General features: G+C 39.9%; 1 protein-coding gene across 1 annotated transcript in view; it reads right to left on the reverse strand.

Annotated features, from left to right (window-relative positions):
- The window catches only part of LOC121525990 (gap junction alpha-10 protein-like), a 32,837-nt gene extending 9,853 nt beyond the window's left edge, over window positions 1-22,984 (reverse strand). The window contains exon 1 of the mRNA XM_041812239.1: window positions 21,560-22,984. Within this exon, the coding sequence (XP_041668173.1) occupies window positions 21,560-22,984 (1,425 nt within the window). The remainder of the gene's footprint in view (window positions 1-21,559) is intronic.
- Window positions 22,985-23,602: the final 618 nt, after the last annotated feature.

A 23,602-nucleotide genomic window follows, 5' to 3' on the forward strand; every position in this document is an offset into this window, starting at 1 on the left:
GTGTTTTCCAAAGTGAAAAATACAAAAAAAACAAAAAAACCCATAAAAACTGTATAATTCACACTAATAATTACATTTTCTTTACTTTTTATCATATGCAGGGCTCTAATGCTACTATTACATGACTAACCCAACATTTCACACTTTAAATGGCTGTTTTAGCCCCCTAATACTCCTCAATGCCAGATTACAGGCTGGTGCAGGAGAATGGTTTAAAGGGGACATATTATGCAACATACACTTTTTAAGGCTTTTCTAACAAAGGTTTGTGCCCCTGTCTACAGTCTCCCCAAGAATCACAAAAAGCCCCCCCCCCCCCCCCCCACACCCCCCCTCTTTCTCCACCTTTCAGAAAATGTGCACTGAAACAAGCCGTTCTCAGATTTTACCCTCATGACCTCACATGGGGAGTAAGCACCCACCCTCAGGTTCAGTTGGCCCTCCGTGCTTGGAAGAAAGTTCCACCCTCCTCAGAGGATCAGGAGGACCACATCCATTTCCTGAGAGGGGCGGAGTCAGGGGTGGAGTCAGACAGCTCATTAATATTTAAAGCCACAGACACAGAAACAGCTCGTTCTGAACAGGGCTGAAACAGAGGGGTTTTTAAACATGCAAAAATACAATACTGGAGTCTTTTTTCAGCAACAAACTTCACAGGCATGTATTGGGGACCTCTGAGACCAATATAAACTTGTCTTAAAGTGGTAAAATATGTCCCCTTTAAGTATATTATGGGTTGAACAGGGCCCCTCAGGGTCCAGGGGCCCCAGACATTGCCTACTGTTGCCCTAATGGTAAAGTCTGCCTCTGTTTGAAAGACATCAATGATGACACAAACTTAACCATGGAAAAAGGAACATGATATTGATTGAAAAGGAAACAAGTGAACAGTATAAAGGTTAATGTTTTGTATATCAAGGCTCAAATGACTTTTGACCCATCCACTGAACCATCTGTGAGTTTGTAAAGTGAAATGAGACTTTAAGGAGCAGCGGTAGAAATATTATACATCCCTGTGGCTGCAGGGAGAATTTTGGACCTTAATTAATCCCAATGAGTGCATAAACTCTGACAGGCCTAGTTAATACAAATACACTTAGTTCTTTATTAATTCAACTGAATCTTTATTGTTATTGTAATGAAGCATAGGTGGGAAAAAAAACTCTTATTCTCTATTCAGTTTTACATTTCAGTGTGATATCACTCCTTTGGATAATATAATTCAATACATCATTACTTTAATGTTTTCATTCTTTTTCTTCTTTAGGGCTTTCTGCATGAACATATTAAGGTCCAAAAGTAACGAATTAAAATGTTAAACATTGCATTCAATGTCTGCTATGTTACGCTTTTAGCCCCCACACAGACAGACAGTAGTGTCAAAGAGTCTTCCTGCTCTCACAGTTAAATAAAAATAAAGACTCCACAGTTGCTCTGACTGCCTTCATTTATGTTAAACAACTCAGAGAAAGCTCAGTGGACAATCAAAAGTATTCTGCACATTTATGTTTTTTTGCACTTGTCATAACTTCATAATTTGTCTGTTTCGGCTTAATGAAGGATAAGAGCTATGCATACATACATGCATACAACTATGTATGCATGTTTTGTGCTCTAATACCAGAAGTGGAAAAAGTACCAGACTATTGTGCTCAAGTAAAAGTACAGTTACTTGAGTAGAAGTCAAAGTACAGGTCTATAAATCCACTCAAGTAAAAGAGAAAGTAGGCCATTTGAAATTTACTGAAAGTACTGAGTAGGTACTTTTGATCCCCAAGGGGCTTTCAACAGTGAAGTACAACTGGTCCTTTATGTTCAATAACAACAAGATTATACAGACCTTTAACCAGGTTATTCATTTTAGGTGTGGCCTAACCTAAAGTTCAATGCAGCAGCTGTTGAGGGAGATAATATGGAATCATTCTCTGGCTATGCGATGCACTGACTGTCATGTGTTGAGAAAGCCAAACCACTGGTCATTTTCATGTTGTTGGCAGAAACAGCTTGAACCTCCTTGTTGTGGATTTTAGTGTTTATCTTTTTACTCAGTACTCAATGCTTTAAAAATGTAATTAAGTACTAACCTGACATGCCAGATGGATGTGTTTCACACATCCATCTGGTAAACCTCCCATAGACGGTGTTTGGGAAAGGGCAGAGCCTTTAAAAAATGACTCAGAGGGTGATTGAATGAACGTTCTGTCTGTCACATCTTTACAGACCAATCAGAGCAACAAAACATGATGTAGATTCTATCAAGCTGCACCCCTACCGAAGGACTAAACTCCATAGAGAACTGCATCACGCGAACCATGGAGACTGTAGACATGTCAGTGCACAACTTTTGTCGTTTTTGAAAAGAAAACAACTCACTGCTGTTCTTTGTTCTGCTTTTAACAAAGAAATGTCGTCAAGTTCTGATACAACTGGCGCTTTAGCAACATCCATGCTAATGTCTTCCGCCATAATTGCACCGGCCTCTTGTTGCTGCTTGCTTACATCACAACTCCGCCACGCCCAAATGTACTGCCCCTTGGCGCTGATTGGTCCTGTCACTTTCTTACCGGGCCCAAACAGTTCAGACGGGAGCTTTGCAAGATGGATTCACTAGTCAGAAACATGGAAACGAGTGTATCCATCTGCTTTGCAAGGTTAATTAAGTACAGTACTTCACTCAAAACATACTTAAGTAAAAGTAAAAGTAGTGATTTTAAAAACTACTCAAAAAAGTATAAGTACACAAAAAACTACTTAATTACAGAAATCTGAGTAAATATAGTTACTTTCCATCCCTGTATATCACATTCATAGATTGCTCATCTATGAACACTTAAAATAAACAGGCCAGGGGCAAAGAGCAATTTCCTTCAGCACATTCATGATCATGTTAATACTTCAGCACTTTAACAGCAATGGTCCCTTCATTCCTGGTCAGTCTTAAGTAAAGTCAAATTATAAGTTGGTCTTTCTATAATATTGCTCTGTTGTCTGATTTGGTGCATATTTGATATTCATTATGTACATGGTTGGGGTGTGAATCTCTCCTCAAGACTCACAGACTACGATTCAATTCACTGACAATTCATTAAAATACAGAAGGATTTGGTCCTATCCGATCCAATTTTGTCCGATCCATTTCGACCCAGTACAGTTTGATTATAGGATCAAAATAACTTTTTGCTTTAACAAAAATTGACAAAAAAGAGGAAAACAAGATAATTTCATAATAATCTAAGTTTATTTGATCTTATCTATAAAGCAGACTAAATGCCAGGCCTCCTGTGCTAACATTCTGAAATTATGTTTAAGAAAGTTTTCTTCACACGCAGGTGCCCAGGTGTCTTACTTTGACATTAAATTGGAAGATAAATCTTAAAATGAGTTTTTACTGGTACATGTTTGTCCTTCTGTTCTTGTAACTTCCTTAGCATTATTAATCCCAATAACAGTAAAAACTAAATATCACATTTTCCCAAGACGCACAAATTAAAACAAATTTAAAGTCACAATGAGATTTGGATAGACAGAGCTCTGTGTGTCTGCTAGTACAGGAGAACAAGGGGTTAAAATTATATTGAGAACAGTCAAATTAAAACAGATTTCTATACATTTTTTTTCCTGTCTGTTGTTACAGTGATAACTGAAGACTTCTCCGAGTTTTAACTCAGAAAAGTGTTTATGTTCGGGTCTGTTTGGGCTGCGTTTAGTGATAGCATCTTAGCTAAACTTTAGTTTCGCTGTCTCAACAGGTGAGATTTATGAGATGCCGTAGTTCTTAATCGCTTTTCTCCAAAGCATACAGATGGGCTGACATTTTGAAAGTTATCCTTCCTTCATATAAAGTCCACGTGACTTTTTCCTGAGGTGCAGAACTGTAACTTAAAGACGTTTAGGCAATGACCAGTGAAACACATCCAGCTACCTAGCGAGCACCTACGGGGAACGGAACTCTTGTTTAAAGGTAAAAGCTCACCGCGGGTCGCATGAGATTACAGATGCCAAACAGAGCATGGCAGAACAGTCTATGAGAACAAGCAGCAACCACTGAACGGATCTTTAATGTTTAAACCGGTCCGAAGACCGGTTCGTGCCGTATTTTTACCAGTCCAGGGCACTGCAGACCGATCCACTCGGACCGCTGACATCAAGATTGGTTGACCGATCCATATCTTTAGTACATGGCATGCTTGATGTACACTTTTATATGTATACCTTCAACCTGCCAGGGTCTACGGATGGAAATTAGCCTATGGCTACAATCCAGCACATTTACATGTCCAAGTTCATTAATGTATTAATGTACACTGTCCCCTTCAGTAAATAAACAAATAAATAAACAAACGGGGGTATGGCTCACATGACTACAAACCAACGTGCATGCAAAGGCAAGGATGGAATGTTTATAGCTTGATAGAATGTTCATGTAGATTGGGATGTTGAGGGCTCCATTTTGGCCAAATAGTTGGCCATAGCTGTCAGTTTTTGGAAAGGTGAGTTGGACTGGTAATCCTCACCATGTCCACCAACTTTTCCAAAAGCATAAATGGCATGACTGATATGACAACATGTTGGCCCCACAAAGGGATATATTTCTAATTTGATCTAAAGTTAGTTTAAAACAGCACGGATTGGCTCAAAGCCCCCATCAGTAACCAAATAGCTGACTGTCCTCAGACTTAATAACTGCATTGAGTCATTTTGGAGACACACTCCTGCATATTCATCAGTAGGGTTTAACAGTGTATTTGACAGACTCAGGTGTTTGAAGCTGTCTCCTAGGTCATGGTTTCAGACCACATTGGTGTAGCAGTGCAGCACTCATCTAAATAATCAATCTAACAGTCAAAGCATGGAATTCATCTGTTTGACCATGTTTGATTCATTAATTCACAATTCACTTGGAATTAATCATGACAAATTGTGTATATTGACTTCAAAGTTTGTGCTTAGAAATGCAAAATAATGCAATTTTAACATGCAATCGATGATAAATTGTGATTAAGTACTGGAATGCAGCAATCCTACAGGAATCTTGTGTTGACAGTCTTATGGCTCTGTAGACTGTGATCCTAAAATGAAACAACTCTCCCAGTTCATTCATTTGTTTCGTTCACTGCTTTTATACCTATTATATGTCTGTGACTTTGACCTCCCTGCTGCATGAATATAGTATCATTACCTTCGGCACATGACCGCCTCTCTCTGTTGTTTTCATTTGTTTTACTTTACAAATGGCCTCTCATTTGTTTGGCCTCCTGACAGAACTGAAGGGCATTATCTGAGATAACTTCACAGCAGTTTGATTTCTTCTCCTACTTCCACTGAAAACATCGACAACATCGGCACAGGCTGCCAATTTGTCATTATTGGTCTGTGTCCTGATCAGCAGCTCTGAACCTTCTCTGTCTGTTGTCTCATTTACACTTCCTCAGCTGGAGCTATTTATTGAATGTTTTGGTTTACAGTTTTAGCGTTTATCTCCATATGCTGGTGCAGTTTGTTAATGAAATAATTCACCTCATTCACATTGTATGCTGCAGTTTTCATTGATATTTCACACGATTTATATTTGACCCCTTGCTGGCTCCTCTCTCACAGGAACCACTGTTTGTCAAATGTTCACCAGGTCATGTCCTTACAGTCACTCAAGGTAAAATTATGACCTTTATGTTGTAACCTGGGGGTATTTTTCCTGCTGTTTCATGAGCTGATTGTTAATTAAGAAAAACAGCTTCTTTGTGTTATATTGTGAGTAACATCAACACCTTGTAATGCTATGGACGCCCATTTACACCACTAAAAAAAAAAAAAAGAATCCTTAGTTATAATTATGAGATAAGTCATAATAATAAATTTGGATGATTTTTTTTTTATTTTAGAGATGCCTAACTTTCACATTTTTCCTCTTCTTCCATATAATGCTGATGTTGTCACTTTGTAGAGTTTATTAGGTAAATTTAACATCAACTTAGAACTAAATGCTGGTCTAGTCAGGCAGAACTGAGTGTCTAACACATCAGCAGAGCACAGGGGTGGCTTAAAGAGCTTAAATGCGCAGTACGAAAATTTCCACCACCAGGGGGCACTCAACCAGAATATTAACACAAGTATGGACCAGCTCTGCCCATTTCCACTATTTACAACTTGTATTGAACTGAGGACTCCACTCACTGAAATGTCACCTCATAAGATGTATTTACTGAACAGAAAACCAACTTTTTCTCTGTTCATCATTTTCTCACAATGAGGGAGAAACACAGTGAAAACGGCACATGTGCATTCTGGGATCACTTCCAACATGACAGAGGAAGTGCATTTCTAAGTGCATTTGTCCTGGTTTTGTGTTAAACAAATGTACCTGGGAGGGGCTGTTTTTCTACTAAACAGTCCTGAATTCAGAGCAAATCCTATTAAAAGGAGGCTGTGGAAGTGGGCGGAGCTAAGCAGCGCTGTTCTTAGATGTAAAGTGAAAAATGTACGACATAGGAATGGTCACTTTTTAAATCAATGTAGATATTTCAGAGCAAAAATTTTACACATTGCATCTTTAAAGGGGACCTATTATGCAAAAATCACTTTTTCAGGCTTTTCTAACAAAAATACATGCCCCTGGCCTGTCCACAATCCCCTCAAGTACCAGAAAAATCCATTCCCTTCCCCCCTCTCTTTCTCCACCTTTCAGAAAATGTGTGCTGAAACAAGCCGTTCTCAGATTTTACCCTCATGACCTCACATGGGGAGTGAGCACCTACCCTCAGGTTCGGTTTGCCCTCCCTGCTAAGAAGAAAGTTCCACCCTCCTCTACTGATTGTCATAGCTGCCAGCTGAGATCCTGGATAGCTCGGTGGGTTACCCTGCTGATTTGGTCTGAGAGATTGAAGATTTGAATCCGAGTCAAGGCCTTAACTTTGGATAAAAGTGTCTGTAACATTGTGACATCAGGGGTGTCACATCCATTTCCTGAGAGGGGTGTGGTCAGGGGGCAGAGTCAGACAGCTCATTAACATTTAAAACCACAGACACAGAAACAGCTCATTCTGAACAGGGCTGAAACAGAGGGGTTTTCAGACATACAGAAATCCAATACTAGAGTGTTTTTCAGCAACAAACTTGCATGGAAAACAGGCATGTTTTGGGGACCTCTGAGACTGACATAAACTCTTAAAATGTGACCAAAGCTGGTAAAAACTCCAGCAAGTCGTCCGAGGTCATTTTCGAGTTTTTTACACATTGTGAAAGTGTAGATTCCAAGCTTTCTACTGGTGTATCACACACCTTAATCTGAGCATATTTTACAAAGATATGCTCATTTGAATGTTCACTTCCAGTTCCTGCTTCTTCTGAGAAAACCAGGCTCAAAGTTTCAGGACTTCTCCTACCGTCAGGCAGGCCAGGTATTGGGCGTGAACAACAGGGCCACATTTACATAAAGCCCACCCAAACCAAGCTTCTGAATCGGACTGGTGACGCTCATCAGAATATTCCCATAGGAAATCCGCCTTCATCAAACTTTCACTGTCAAGTGATCTTGAAGTTTTCCGAAGTCTGTTGATAGTTCTTGCTGCTTCTTCATGTCTCTTCTACTTTTCTTCGCTGCAGGGTTCATCTTGAGGCTTGTTGTTAAAGGTGATAACTAGAAACAGCTGTAGTTACGTGCCGAGGGGGGTGGCGTTTGAACCATGCGGTGTTTGTTATTGTCCATCTCAATGGGCGAAACTGGGAACAATGGCAGACTGAGTGGCTAATTATCACCCCGCAGTTTCGCTTTCCCCTCCCCTCAATATCCTTGCAGCAACTGCGAGAATAGGGCATTTTTAAACACAAAATTAGTGCTTTGAAATATCACATTTATGTTACTTTTTTCATTGAATGAGTAGTTTGACTTTCATAAAATGAGAAAAAACAAAAAATGATCATTTTGAAGAAAACTACTTTGTATTCATTTTTCTCAACCACCGGAATGCCGACTTGCAGGAACTTTATCTGGCTTCGGTCACAAATGGTAAAATATGTCCACTTTAAGCCATGGAAACCTAAATCTGTCAGGTAATGAATTCAGCAAAAACTCTACCTTCCACCATTAGGCGCTGAAAGAAGACCTGCTGCTAGGACTGAATGATATTACAAAAGCAGACATTGCGATAGTTTTTCTATCTGTGACATATATTTTAATTATTAAAAAAAATAAAAAACAGAATAAAACAGATAAATAAGGTGCCTTTTTGCATATTTATTAAATGTAGATTAAAAACATACTTTTTTTTTCTTATTGGGTCTTTATGTCATTTTTGGATTTGGAGTTACACTGACAGCAGCTTTGACACAGACGCAGGATGAGGATAAGAGGAGACAGAGCAGGTGGATGGAGTGACTCTTCATCACCTCGCCATTGTGTTCCTAAAATGCCATCAACCATTTCTAACCACATTCAGTTTGGCTGACAGGACCAGGACCATAAGTGTGCTTGTGTTAAACAAATGCTCACAGGGTCAAGCTGCTGCGACTGTCACAATGCAGCACACACGTCACAGCTGTAAAATAAACAAGCTGCACAACTGTGAGATTTACAGACCACTCATCAGAAAGCACCGGCACCTCATCTCAGACCGGCCCTGTGTAACTCAATGTCTGCCTGGAGGTCAGACAGACTTAAATGCACATTTGTGAATGTAAAAACATGCAATTTTGGCAAATCCAAAAGCACAGAAGCACCAGCATGACGTGCACATGGTCACGTGACCACGTCCTTGCAATGCAATTAACGCACATTTGCACATCCCCATCTTGCCAAAAATGCGCAGTAGCCCTTCCTGCTGCAAGTCTCCAGTGAGGGAAGCAACACTTCTGGGACGGGTAGTGGAATTGCAAAGACTGACTACTAGCCTTGAACTTCTCTCCTCTGACTAAACACCAGCAAATCAACAGACATTTTATCAAAGGGGAAATATGGCCATCTGTTGTCCTGTCCTACCAGAATGTGCAGAAAGCTGTAGTGAGACTGTGTGGAGCTTGATTTCATCATTTCATCCTGGTGAACAAACAAGGCAGCTAGCTTGCTAATGAGCTTATCTCACCTACTGTTAATGAACACTGCATTTCTTCACATGAAGACCTCAAAACATCCACTGACATCCACAGGAAGTGAATCAGTGCCATCATCAGCCAGTGACATGGAGGCTTTAGTTTCAGGTTTGCTCACTAGTGTTAGCCACTTTATTTGCTATATTGAATTACTATTTTTTTTATCTTCCGTAAATTCAACATTAATTTCCACTGCTACGTGGATGACACCCAGCTCTACCTTTCCACCAAACCCAACTCCACCCTTCCTCCCTCTTCCCTCTGCGAATGCCTACAGAAAATCAAATCCTGGTACTACCACAACTTCCTAAAACTCAACAGTGATAAAACTGAAGTACATCTTATTGGCACTAAATCCACTTTAACCAAATCTGACTGTTTTTTCCCCTTACAATTGATCATTCCTCAGTTTCTCCCTCCCCTCAGGTTAAGAGTCTGGGTGTCATCCTCGACAGCACACTATCTTTCCAATCTGACATCAATAACGTTACCAGGTCAGCTTACTTCCATCTACGCAATATTAATCACCTTTGTCCATCCCTCACTCCAACCTCTGCTGCTATTGTAGTTCCCACACTGGTAACTTCTCGGATCGACTACTGCAACTCCCTCCTCTTTGGTCTCCCCCAGAAATCCCTCCACAAACCTCAGTTAGTTCAAAATTCTGCTGCCCGCATCATTTCCAGAACCCCATCCAGCAGTCACATCACCCCAGTTTTTCAGCAGTTACGCTGGCTCCCAGTCAGCTACTGCAACTTTAAGATTCTGCTCCTGACCTTTAAGGCCATCCATAACCTTGCCCCTCCATACCTTTCTGACGTGACTCTCAGGTCTTCCTCATCTCTCTTTACCTCACCGTTCCACTGGCCCGTTTGACCACCATGGGCTCCAGAGCCTTTAGTCACTCCGCTCCCAAACTTTGGAATTCCCTCCCTCCAGACATCCATAATATTAACTCTCTCTCAATTTTCAAATCCCGTCTCAAAACCCATCTTTTTAAACTGACATATTCTGACTGATTTTTTTCAGCCAACCTACACTGTTTCACACATTGTTTTAACTTATTAATAACTTGTGTAACTTGTGAATATTTTGTAGACTAATTTTATTTTTCTTGTTTTAACCTTTTCTTGTAAGGTGACAATGAATGCTTTGAAAGGCGCCTATAAGTAAAATGCATTATTATTATACTATTATTATTATTAACAGGGATGATGCAATTTTACATAGTTTCATAAAAGAACATAAAGCTGATGTGCTGCAAAGAAAGGTTAAAGCTATCGCTTATTTACGACTCTTGTTTCTACTCAGTGCCTTTACCTGCAGAAAACAGCACAGTGCTCCAGCATATAAAAATTTAATAAAACAGATCTACTTCTATGAACCAGTATGAAAACAAAGCTGAAAAACACAGCAGTGCAGAGATGAGTCCAGCTCCCGTTCACTCTCAGTTGACACTTGACCTTTGTGAAGGACTTTAAAGCTGTCAAGTATTTTTCTCAGTTGTTAAATAGTTACAGAGTTGACAGCCTTTAATGGAGAAAATTGACCCTCCAAATTTTGATCTACTCTTTTGTATCTTACAGTTTGTTTCTGGTCACGCTGCTGTCCTGTCATTGAACAAACCAGGACAGACGCCCAGGAGAGAGCTTGGTGATGCATTTGAAAACTAGTTTCAGAAGAGATAAATGCAAAAACTCCTCAGAAACAAGATATGTAGCTTCACTGGGGTTAGCTTGCATGCTACTAGGACTGCTCAGTTACAGAAAAAACATTATCATTATGAACATCATTGGTAATGAGATCCTGATAAACATGATTACTCACTGATTTACACAGTGATGGTCACAGTGTTGCCAGAGGCCTTGGGGCCATTAGGGCCAATAAGAATGGCTTATTATTCCATTGCCAAACGAATGGGTGAAAAATATGAACATGCTAACAGAAACAATTTGAAGAGGTCAAAATTGTTAGAGATCAGCCTAACTTTGTGTTTTAACCCTTTGACCACACAAGAATGTAATCAGGGTGTATTTAGGAATTCTACTAACCTGGCAGAAACCACTGATACACAGTGTTTGGGAAAGGGCAGAGGCTTTGAAAATAACTTGGAGGGTGATTGGATGTACGTTCAGTCTGTCACATCTTTACAGACCAATCAGAGCAACAAAACACGTGATGCAGCCGCTAACCGAGCTGCGCCCCTACCAAAGGACTAAACTCCTTAGAGATCATAGCACAAACTATGGTGACTGTAGACATGTCAGTACACGACTTTTGTCGTTTTTGAAAAGAAAACAACTCACTGCTGTTCTTTGTTCTGCTTTTAACAAAAAAAAAGTCAAGTTCTGATAAAACTGGTGCTTTAGCAACATCCATGCTAATGTCTTCCGCCATAATTACACTAGCCTCTTGCTGCTTGCTTACATCATGACTCTGCTGCACCTGAAAGTACTGCCTCATGATGCTGAACGGTCCTGTCACTTTCTTACCGGGCCCAAACGGTTCAGACGGGAGCTTCGCAAGATGGATTTGCCGGTGAGATACACAGAAACGGGCATATCCATCTGCTGTGCAAGCTCAGAGTTCTACCTGGCCTTCTCAACAAGTCAGCTAAATCAGTCATGTTACAAGCTGCTACATAGGAGAGAGTCTCAAATACTCAAAGACGGACAGAAGCCCCCCTTTGATGTGAGGGAAACACTGACTACAGACAAACTCAGGGGATGTGCTGGACTCATAAAACAACCTCATTTAGTCCCAAAAGTCTGCTGACTCAAGAAATCCTAGACCAGTGTTTTTCAACCATTTTTCCTTGGAGCGCCCCTTTCTTGTACCTAAGAAAAGTGGAGCCTGCCCCAGGACCCAAGAAAGAGGAAGAAGTAACCCACTGCTGTCAAAAATCAACATAGATTTTAACTGTTTCACTGATAAAACCATAAAAAAGGCCTATGCATGATTTTCTTACCAAAAGACCTTTGTATAAACTACTCAAGAACTGCTTGGGAACCACTGTCCTAGACCAGGGGTCTCAAACTCAAGGCCCGGGGGCCAAATCCGGCCCGAGGTACAGTTATGCCTAGCCCGCAAGATCATATCATATTTCTATTATGGGGTCTGCAGATTTCCTCCAGTATAAAGATGTCAATTTAACCTTGAAGATTTAAAAAAGGGTAAAAAATATTTAGATAAAAAGTCATGAATGTAGGAAAAGAAATTAGCCTGTTTTCATTACATATCGTCAATTTTACATTTCACAAAATCTTCATAAACTCGTGATTTTGTATTTTTATTTCATATTTTGACCAATTTGTACTTTTGACTTTTATCTAACATTTACCCTTTATATTCACAGTTTTGAATTTTAGCTCATATTTTAACCTTGTTGTCAACTCATTACTTTGACTTTTTATTTCATTTTTTGACCTTTAAGAGTCACAATTTTAGATTTTAACTCATATTTTGAACTGTAAAACTCATGATATTGACTGTTCACCTCATATTTTGACCTTTAAAACTCACCATCCAGACTTTTATTTTGTATTTTCACCTTCTAGATTCACAACTCTTTTAATTTTATCTTGTATTTTGACCTTTTAGACTCAATTAAAAATGTAAACACATTATTTCAAGTTTTATCTAATATTTTGTCCACGTACACTTCTTTCTGTGGCTTTTTATCTCATATTTTGACTATAAAGATCCACAATTTTGATTTTAAACTCATATTTTGACCTTTGAAATTTATGATTTTAAATTTAATTTCATATGTTGACCTTAAAAACTCATTATTTCTATGTTTATCACTTATTTTGACATTTAAACTCATGATTTATTTGATATTTTATTTCATATATTTGCCTTTCAAATACACAATTTTGACTTTTAGTTTTGTGTTCTGCACTTTTGAACCAATAACTGATGTTTTAGCTCAGATTTTTGAGCCTTTAAAGTTATAATTCTGACCTTTTTTAAAATCTCAAGGTCATTTATTATCAGTTTTAAGTTTACAGTACTTTTATCCCATAATTTGTTTCAGTTGAAAATAAGGTTGGCAGTTTATGCTTAAATGTTGACCCTGTCAGGCTCTCAGGTCAGACCTAAATTCAGAATTTGGCCCCTGCTGTGATTGAGTTTGACACCCCTGTCCTAGACTAACACTTATTTCTGGAACAGACAAAAATGTTCAGTTTCCGAAGCCACATGTGGTTCTTATACTGCTCTGATAACAGACAGGACTCATCAGCTAGGCAACCATCTCATACTAGATAGTAGGGGTGTAAGACAATATCGATACACTGAAATAACGCGATATTTCTTGGTGTACTACTAAATCAATATTTTAAAATGCAGTATCGATATATTTTTAATTAATAATTCACTTTGTTAGTGTGGTAGTTTGTGGTGTAATTTCATCCCCTGGCCGCTAGCTGGCAGCAGGCAGTTGACTTTTCCCTCTTCTCCTCTGTTTAAACAACAAGATCATGTGAGACTTCTGGTCTGAGTGAGCCGGTTGCTCATGGCTACCCAGCAGTGTAGCTTCTACCACATTTGTAGCGGATATGTGGACTTATTTTGGCTTCCAAAACATTAAAGACAGTACGGACTTATACAGAATTCAAGTCATTCGTAAGAGCTGCCTCGCCAAAGTGGACAACACGACGAACCTGACACTAGGCATCATAGCCATAACTTAGCAGCTAAAAGCTAACATAAAAGAAGCCTGCTAAAGCTACTGCTCATTTTTCTCATACAACCATAATTACCCAGTCAATACTTTTTTTTGTTTTTGTAAGGAACTGCACTGTTGTAGTGTTGTTAAAGATGACGGCTTCTGTAATACAATAAAAACTCTGGCCTGTCACGTCATGCCCTCCATCAGTCCATAAAGCTCCACAAGCACCTTGTCATTACGTTAAGACATACAAGCTGACGTACCATGAAATATAATAGGTTTTAGTACATTTAATCTATTGATTTATTTTCCCACTTTACTTTTAAAATCCTGAAAAAATTTAAATTTATGACAACAAATGGGAAAAAATCCTCATCTTCAAATTGCACAAAAAGAGTTAAAACTCTAGATGATACAGGACCATATATTTAAAAAAAAAATTTCTATAAAAATAAATTACATTTTATGTATAGTATATAAATACCATACATATTATTTTAATGTATTTTTATCAATAGCTTAATTCTCTTATGTTCCATATTGACTTAAAATTTCATAGCTGTTTTATATATTACATATATATATATATATATATATATATATATATATATATATATATATATATATGTGTATATTAGGCCTGTTAATATTAATGCGTTAAAGCTCCTGATTAATCTGGAAAGCTTAAAAAAATGATAACGCAATTTAATCATATGACTAAGTTTAACCACAACTTCCTCCCGTAGTCCTCCTGCATGGATGTTTACATCCCTGGGGTGAAAAGGTTAAAGGCGGGTCTGACACACTCAGCAGTGATAAGTGAGGAGACAGACCCAGGTCTGCTTTATGGCAAATTTAGATTTAAAAAGCTGCCTAATGGAAGTCTGGATGAAACAAAGTTGTGTGCACATACTACGGTGATGAACTGTCTTTACACCGAAGCACAACGAGTCTGAAGTACCACCTCTGGGAAAAACGCATCTCTGCTAATGTTAGCATAGATGCTAACAACAACACGGGATCAAACCATAACATCAAGATACACCGGTGCAGTCCAGCAGACCCAAATTTGTCCCCAAAGCCACAACATCTAAGCTAACTAATGTGATTGCTAATGGGTTGCCAGAGATTGCAGACCACTGACATCGTTGACGACAAGGGGCTTCAAGACATCATCCGGGTCGCCTTGGATGACCCGTACCACAGAACACTTACGAGAACTACTGTCCCAAGAATCTGTGAACTGTATGACAGCTAAAAAGGCAACTAAAGTGGAGCAGCTGGCCCAAGCTACATTTGTTACACTGACGAGAGACCACTGGACATCAGTCAGCAACTTCAGCTACCTCGGGGTAACAGCACACCTGATCATTCACTTTACAGCACAAGTTATTTTCTACCTGATGTGTTTGACTGTGTTTGACCTGATGCAGCTTATAAATATAAATGCTCAGTGAATTAAGACACTCTGATTTACAAACCACAGATAAGTTTAAAAACTCTAGTTTGTTTAATATTTCTTCATTTAAACACCATACCTTTACTAATTTATCTCAACCAAAAATACAAGTAAATGGTAGTATTTTAAATGTTAATTATAGATAATAATAATAATGATAATGATAATAATAATAACAATAAATATATATTTTTTGGTAAAAACTGTTTTAAAAATGCTGTTCTTAAAGTTAAAATAATGAAAATAAACAATAATAAGAACATTTAAAAATCTAAAAATTACTAAAACTAAAGAAATGCTGGGATTATTCATGATTAAGCACAGCATAGTGATGTGATTAACTTGATTAATTTTTTTAAATCAATTAACAGCATATATATATATGTAAATCTTTATTTAAATATAAATATTATATTACAATATATTGCAGTATATCGATATTGGCACCCTGTATCAGGATACATATTGTATCGCCAGATTCTTGCCAATACACACCCCTACTAGATAGGCAGACGTTGTCTCCAGGACATTACAGTACTGTGAAAAGTATCATCCTCTTTCCTGATTCTCATTTTTTCTTGCATATTCGTCACACTTAAATGTTTCAGATCATAAAGCAAATTTAATATTAGACCAAGATAACTCAAACAAATCCAAAAGGCACTTTTAAAGTTATGATTTCATTAAACAGGGAAAAAAATTATCCAAATCTGCCTGGCCCAATAAAAAAAGTAACTGCCCCCTAAATCTGCAAGCAAGCATTGGAGATAACAAGGAACTTGTTGAGGAACTTTGGCCCACTCTTCTTTGCAGTACTGTTGTAATTCAGACACAATGTAGTGTTTTCCAGCATGAATGGCCTGTTGAGGTTCACTCCACTAAATCTCAATCAGATTTAAGTCCTGACACCAAAACCTTCATTCTGTTTTTTGAAGCCAATTCAAAGGTGGACATGTTGGTGTGCTAAATCCAATCCAAGCACAATCTAAGAGCCCCTGAGCCTCAGGTGACAAACTGATAGTCGGACATTCTCCTCCAGGATTTTCTGCTGGAGAGCAGAATTCATTGTTCCATCAATCACAGCAAGTGGTCCAGATCCTGAAGCAGCAAAGCAGCCCTGGACTGTCTACTACCACCATCATGTCTGATTGTTGGTTTGATGTTTCCATGAAATACTGCGTTAGTTTAATGCCAAATGTAGTGGAACACACACACATCCTAAAACTTTTATTTCATCAGTCCACACATTATTTTTTTGGCAAATGTGAGTTAAACCTTTTTGGTCATCAGTGACCATGATGTCATGTCTGCCCAGTCTCTTTCTTATTTTGGAATCCCTAACTCTGACCTTAATTGAGTCAAGTTAGGCCTGCAGGTCCTTAGATGTTATTCTGGGGCTCTTTGTGACCTGAATGAGTTGTTGGTATGCTCTTGCACTAATTTTGGTAGGCTGGCTACTCCTGGAAATGTTTCTGCATTTGTGGATAATGGCTTTTACCATGGTTGGCTGGAGTCCCAAAGCCTCAGAAATGGCTTTGTAAGCCTTTTCTTTCTTTGTCTAATATTTAAATTTGTTTGATGATATGAAACATTTAAGTGAAACAATTATGCAAAAAGTCACAACAAAGAAAACTCTCTTGATTCATGGAAGCAGTTCAGCTGTATTGTAGCTGAGTGTTGTAGCAGGAAAAATATTTGATGATAAACAGTGGACACTGCCGGCCTTTCACACAGCACGGCAGCTTTGTTTTAAAGTCTAAACCAGTGCTTCCCAACCATTTTTCCTTGGAGTTCCCCCTACATATACCTATGAAAAGTGGAGCTCTCCCAGGACCCAAGAGAGAAGAAAAAGTGATACACTGCTGTCAAGATGGGACAAAGGTCCAGAACCATCACTGCAGGCCTCCACTGATCAGAGTGGATGGACAGAAGACTCTTCTCAGTGCAGAATGCATGAAAGCCCACTTGACTTTTATGTGGAGTTTTGTTCAGACTCCAAGCAGATCGCCAGCTCTTGGAAGAGTCCTGGTCTTGCTAAACTTCTTTCATTTTGGAATTGGTTTGGTTTGGTTTTTGCTCCATTGAGGCCTTCTATAGAGAGATGTGTACCTTTCTAAATCCAGTCCAGTCAACTTAATTCAGCACAGGTGGACTCCAGGTAAGGTGTAGAGACATCTCAGCAACGATCAGGAGAACTGGAAGGAACCTAAGCTACATTTCAAGTGTTTTTGCAACAGGTCTGAATACTTAATTCAATGTGATATTCCAGGTTTTATTTTTAATACAGTTGCAAAAATCCTGAAATTCTGTTTTCACTGTGTCATAATGGGCCACAAAATGTAGATTAATGAGAAAAAAATGAATTTAAATGCCTGTAGCATCTGGCAGCAACATAACATAACTGAAAAAAAACATAAAGAGAGTCTGAATACTTTCTGAATGCGCCGTATATCTGGACTTGTTCTCACTAGTGTATGCTGCAAATGTAATCTTTATTTCTGAGAGCCAGAGAGTGAAAATTATGGACCTTCAACATGTTCTAGAACTTCAGAATGATGGTGACTGTCTTAGAATGAATATTAAATTAATGAGGGCTCCCAGATTGTTTTTCTTTGATGAAGCAACTATTTCCCCAAACAGATGTAGATTTTTTGTATTTTAAACTCAGCTTGAAATGGTACATACATCAGAGCCTGAGGAGGATTAAAATGATTGGGGAGCATGCCCCTGGTCCTTGTTGATTTAAGCTAAGCCCTGGATGTTTTCTCCTTCCTCTGGTCCAACGTGTTTTTCTATTTTTTAAAAATAAGCACTTTGTGGGTGTGCTCTAGGAGAACAGCTACATTTAGCCAACATCACCAGCATCAGACATTGGTGATATTGTTAATGATTATTAAAATTATTAATTATAAATCATTTTCAGACGTCCTACTGTACCTATGTTTAATTCTTTCACTGAAGACAAGTTAATGAAAAAGTCCCATCAGCTGTCTCTGTAGGTCCACATTTACCCAGGTCAAGGTTATCCAAGTCTTGACCCAAGAGGGAAACTAGAACCTAAGTGAGGTCCTTGAAGAAGAGAGAACATTAATCAAGTCCAGTTTCCCCCTTTGAATAAGATTTGGATAGTGTCATCAATCAAACATCAGTAAAAGTGTATCAAATTGCCTGGTATTTTTATTAATCCACATTGGAAGGACCGCTGCCAAGAGGGATTTTGTCTTACCCAATAACTGTAACCAAAGGGGGGTGAGTAGTATAGCTGCAGACCTAGATCCCAAACCCCAGGCTGGACAAATCCCTGATAATGACAGAAGTGACGTGACAACAACACCTGAATGTCAGTACAGTCGTGCATAAGTTAAAGCATGTAGGGCGCTAACAGTTCATCATAGGGCTTGATGTGCAACAACCTAGGGCTGGAACAGGGAGCAGCCAAAGTCAAGGTAGACGCACATGTGTCACTCAGCAGGCCTTTTCACTCCTGGTAATATGCCTGGAGACCACTGGTGGTTTTCAGGACCTTGGGACATCCACAGTAGGACCATGGGCTCATGGTAACCCTACTACCTGCCTGGACGGTACCCTAGGCCAATGGTTTTAAAACTTTGTCTGCCCAAGGCACACCAAAAAGCAAGTTGATGTCTCAAGGCACACCATATTAATGTCCTTGCAAAAAAGCTTGTATAGCAAGTAGCAACATGTCCCAGTCCCAACTGCATGCAATGTGAGCAAGTGCCAGCTACATCAGGTTGATTACAGAGTTTGTTTTTGTAGCATCCTGACACTCTGCAAGTGATGCACTTCAGCTCCCCAGGTTTATCCCGTCACCCTGTTCCTATTTTCTCTCTGTTGCTCCTATTAAGATGGACAAGTAACAAGGGAAGAGGTTGCACAAAGGATGAGAAGACACCAGGAGTGTCCCACCAGAGGATAGTCTTAATTTTCTTCCACTTTTATCATTCCCGAAACTTGTTAGCTTATTTTACAAATAGGAGTGTGTTGCATGGATATTCTCTATACCCATTTATGAATTTTTATGGTCTGACCTGTGCTAACGTGGAGATAAAACTATGTGGCTCACAGCTGTTAGAGGCACCACACCTCAGATTTTCTTAGTAAAAGCATGAGATGTCATATTTTTACATGTAAATTTACATTTGCATATTTAACAGATAACAGATGGACAGTGAGCATGCGATACTATATGATGCAATGCAACATGTAATGCTTGCATGCTGTAAGGACATTGGCTATAGTCTCTTTAGTTGTTGCATAGTTGTAGTACATATGTGAAGTCAGACGAATTTTCAAGGCACACCTTGACTTGTCTCAAGGCACACCAGTGTGCCACGGGACACCATTTGAGAACCACTGCCCTAGGCCATGCTTACTTATCACATCCACCCCTTACTTCCCCGTAAAGGTGTTGCCTCTGTTTTTTATTAACCTGTAATTTTCCCATACAAGGACATCCAGAGCCCAACTGGGGTTGTGCCAGCCCCCCCTTCCCAACCGATGGTGCCCTCAGGCAGCTTATACCCCGCATCTATGCCTTACTTTAGTCTCAATTTTTGGCCCAAACATGCCTAAAAGTTCTGCACAGTAGTGTATATGACAAATATTCTTTGCTGGACAACATAACCCCACAGTGGTGTGCCGGCACTGTGCAAATACGAGGGGTCTAGGGGGGGTCTGAGACCCCTTAATTGACACAAGAGACCCCTTGAAACCCTTAACTGCAAAATTTTGGGGGGTCTCTTGAGAAGTATTTATAACGTCATTTTTTCACTTGCTATTGTCACTACAAATGCCATTTTGAAAGCACATCATGTTTTTTTTAATTAAGTTAATTGTAAAGAATTTATTCACATATAAGAATACGGAAGAATAATGTTTGATAAAGCTTCCAAACGTGGGGGGCCTGTTTCAAATGCTCCGCAATAATGACCTCGTGTAACCCTGCCATACAGCTTGTGTATTTCTTACCGCTTTGGTTACTCTCCTGAAATTGTGGACTCAGTGTGCTTAAATTCAGCGAAATATGTAAAAGAGAAAGCAAAGTTCTTTGCTTGAAAACTTTGGATTCACATCTAAAAGACTAAACTGAAACAGTGATGAAGATGGAGCAGAGACATCCTGAGCTAATTCTGGCAAGGCAGCTGCTAGCACACCGGTGAGTTGGGGTCTCCAAAAAAATCTATTAAACCCAGACTTAACTAACGGATTGTGATAGACCTGCTGTGCTTCATATTGAAATATATATTTCACCATACGTCAGTTGGCTGGGTTCATATGTGCACGTATGCGTGTGTATGTGTGAGCGTGCACCCGCATGAGAGGGACACGCGAGTGTCCTATTTGGTCACAGAGCAGAGTTGTTCTGTGGTCCTTACCTGCAGCTCTGTGCAGCTTTGTTGATAATGATGCTAGACTGGGTGATGTGTGTTTATTGTGCGTGTATGCATTATAATTGTGTGTGGTCCTGTATACTGCATGTTGTGTAAGATTTCAGCCTGATACTGGAGCACTAGTTAAGGTGGACCCCCCGATTAAGGCTGAGTATTTCGCACACTGTGTGCCGGTGTAGCTCAGTTGGTAGAGCAGGGGTCCATGAGTAGAACTAATTAATTATAATAATTGTATTGTAGCATTTATGCTGTTAATGACTACTGGGTATTTTGCTTATATATAGTTTAAGTAGTTTAAGTATAACAATATTCAACATCCTATTTGATCACTGACGGCTGACGTTTGTGGGATATTTGCCGTTTACGTGTACTTCCTCGTCCATCTTTAAATAGGGTCGCCATCATATATGACTATAGGCAGGGGTTCATCTGGTCAGAGGCCTTGTCAGGCTGAAGGAGGTATTTTTTGACATGACTTCACTGACTTCCAAGGTGAATGGAAAATGAAAAAGTCAAAGATAAAACCAAAAGCTAGAGATATGCCATAAACAGATGCTACAATCATTCACCAAATGGTTACTGATGCAACCATTTGGTGCATATCTAGCACCCTCTCTCCTGTCCATATTTCCTGTTTCTCTAAATCTTTGACTGTCAAACAAGAATTAAAAAAGGGCAAGACATAATACTAAAAAAATAGATAAAAGTCCTGATAGAAACAACAGATAAATGAACAAGAGTTGTAACATGTCATTCGGGTCCTGCCAATCTGGTCTGGCTGAAGTGTTTGAAGAGGTTTCACCTCCCTTTTTCAAGAATTACAGCCAAGATGGCTTCCCTTTGAGATTCAGAATTAAACCAGACATTGTTGGTAACAATCTTAACTGGTGCTAAATGACATGAAGCTACCCCCTCCCAGGAGTTGATACTTGCCATTGACATTCTCCGTCCCCCAGCGGCAGCATTGGGCGCGTCTCCCTGCAGAGAGCCCAGTTCGTCTGAGTCCTCTGAGGCATTTACGGAAGGGCTGGCAGAGCCCGTCGTGGAGGACAAACTCTCAGATGGTGGTCTCATCATAAAGCTGGTTTTTCGGGGGTTGGGGAATAGAACCCCACTTGCTATTGAGTCTCTTCGCTCGTCCTCGTACTGTTCGCTGATACTGTGCCTAATGTTGGCAAGCAGTTCTTCAATATTGCATGGTTCGAGTTGTTCGTCTTCATCAGATTCATAGTCATTGACTGTTGTAATTCCCTCCTCGTTCGACCCTGCAGAGGACCGGCCTGGTTGCTCATCCACTGTGGATGTGTGGCCCTCTGGTTCTGGTTGTTCTTGAGTTGGGGGGTCTTGAATGCTGCAGCTCTGTCTTGATGCTGTACTCAATCGTGGTTGGGGACAGATGATGCTGGACTGTTCAGGATTAGCTAAGCTGTACTGTCCCTGTGACTCCTGACCGGCTTTGAGCCCAGTGTTCAAAAAAGGAGGCTTTATGTTTGCCTCCGGGATGACTTTAAAGGTCTGAGTCAAAGGCCCATTATGAGGTGATACATTACTCATCACACAGAGCTGCGGGAAGGACGTCTTCCTTCTGTTTCTGAAAATCAAACTGTCGTCCTCTGTGTATTTCTCTCCATAAAGAGTCTGTTTGATTCTCTTGAAGCCCAGGTGGGATATTTCCAGGATGTTGAGGAAAAGTGACACACCAGCAATGACAATCATGAAGATCATGAAGATGGTCTTCTCTGTAGGCCTGGAGATGTAACAGTCCACGCTGTTGGGGCAAGGGAGCCTCTCACACTTATAGAGTGGCTCCAGGTGGACTCCATAGAGCACAAATTGGCCCAGAATAAAGGCCACCTCCACCACAGAGCGTGTAAGGATATGGATGATGTAGGTTCTCAACAGAGAGCCCCTGAGAGGAGCCTTCTTCACCTTCTTCTGTTCATCTAGCTTTTTCAGCTCCTTCTCCAGGCGCTTGTGTTCTTCCGCTGCCTTCCCAGCATCCTCCAACTCCTCTTTCAGCTGGGCTCGTTTCCGGTGACGCTCCTTCTCGAGTGTTTGGATGCAGTAAAGGGCATGGCCCATGTAGACCAGTGAGGGGGCAGAAACAAAGATGACTTGAAGGACCCAGAATCGAATGAGGGAGATGGGAAAGGCACGATCGTAACAGACAGTTTTACAGCCCGGCTGGTCAGTGTTGCAGACAAACTCAGACTGCTCATCGTCCCATACGTCCTCAGCGGCAGCTCCCAGTATCAACATACGGAAGATGAAGAGTATGGTGAGCCAGATCTTTCCTACGATGGTGGAATGAATGTGGACCTCTTCTAGGATGCTGCCCAGCAGGTTCCAGTCACCCATGGTAAGCTTCTCACCACTTCAGTGCCACATGTCCTCAAACTGTGGAGATGAAGCATGCAGAAAGACACATTAGCCTCACATAGCTAGACCAGGATGGGCATATTTTTTCTATGATATTGCAAAAGCTAAAAATAGCTTAACTTTTTAGGAGTCTAGTGGTCCATCCCACTGACCAAAATGGGACATTTCTAAAAGGAAAGCATGCAATGAAGCAAGAAAACCAAGGAGACAGTTTTGCACATGGAAGAGCCAAAGCAGACGAGCTATTTATTGGTATTGGGGATGTACAAATCAAAAAAAAATTATGATTTAAAAGTTAACTGTGGTTACTTAAAGAAAACTGGATTTCTTGCTGATGGATTGGGATGGACTAAATGTCTTGATTCATTGATGCTAAGGCATGATGGAAACTGCCATGTCAGACTAACAATGTTTTAACTGACAGTTTCTTAAATTATGAGGTGTGAAGTTAGTCTTTACCATCTTTTGCTATTTAATGGCCATAATCAAATAGCTTTAAGGTGCACAACTCCCACCGTCTGACAGCAGAGCAGCACTACAACGAGATGTTGGCAAAATAAAGGAAAAATCCTATGTTTTGAAAAGAGATAAAGCATC

The sequence above is a fragment of the Cheilinus undulatus genome, linkage group 18 (assembly GCF_018320785.1).
Source record: "Cheilinus undulatus linkage group 18, ASM1832078v1, whole genome shotgun sequence".
Lineage (NCBI taxonomy): Eukaryota > Metazoa > Chordata > Actinopteri > Labriformes > Labridae > Cheilinus > Cheilinus undulatus.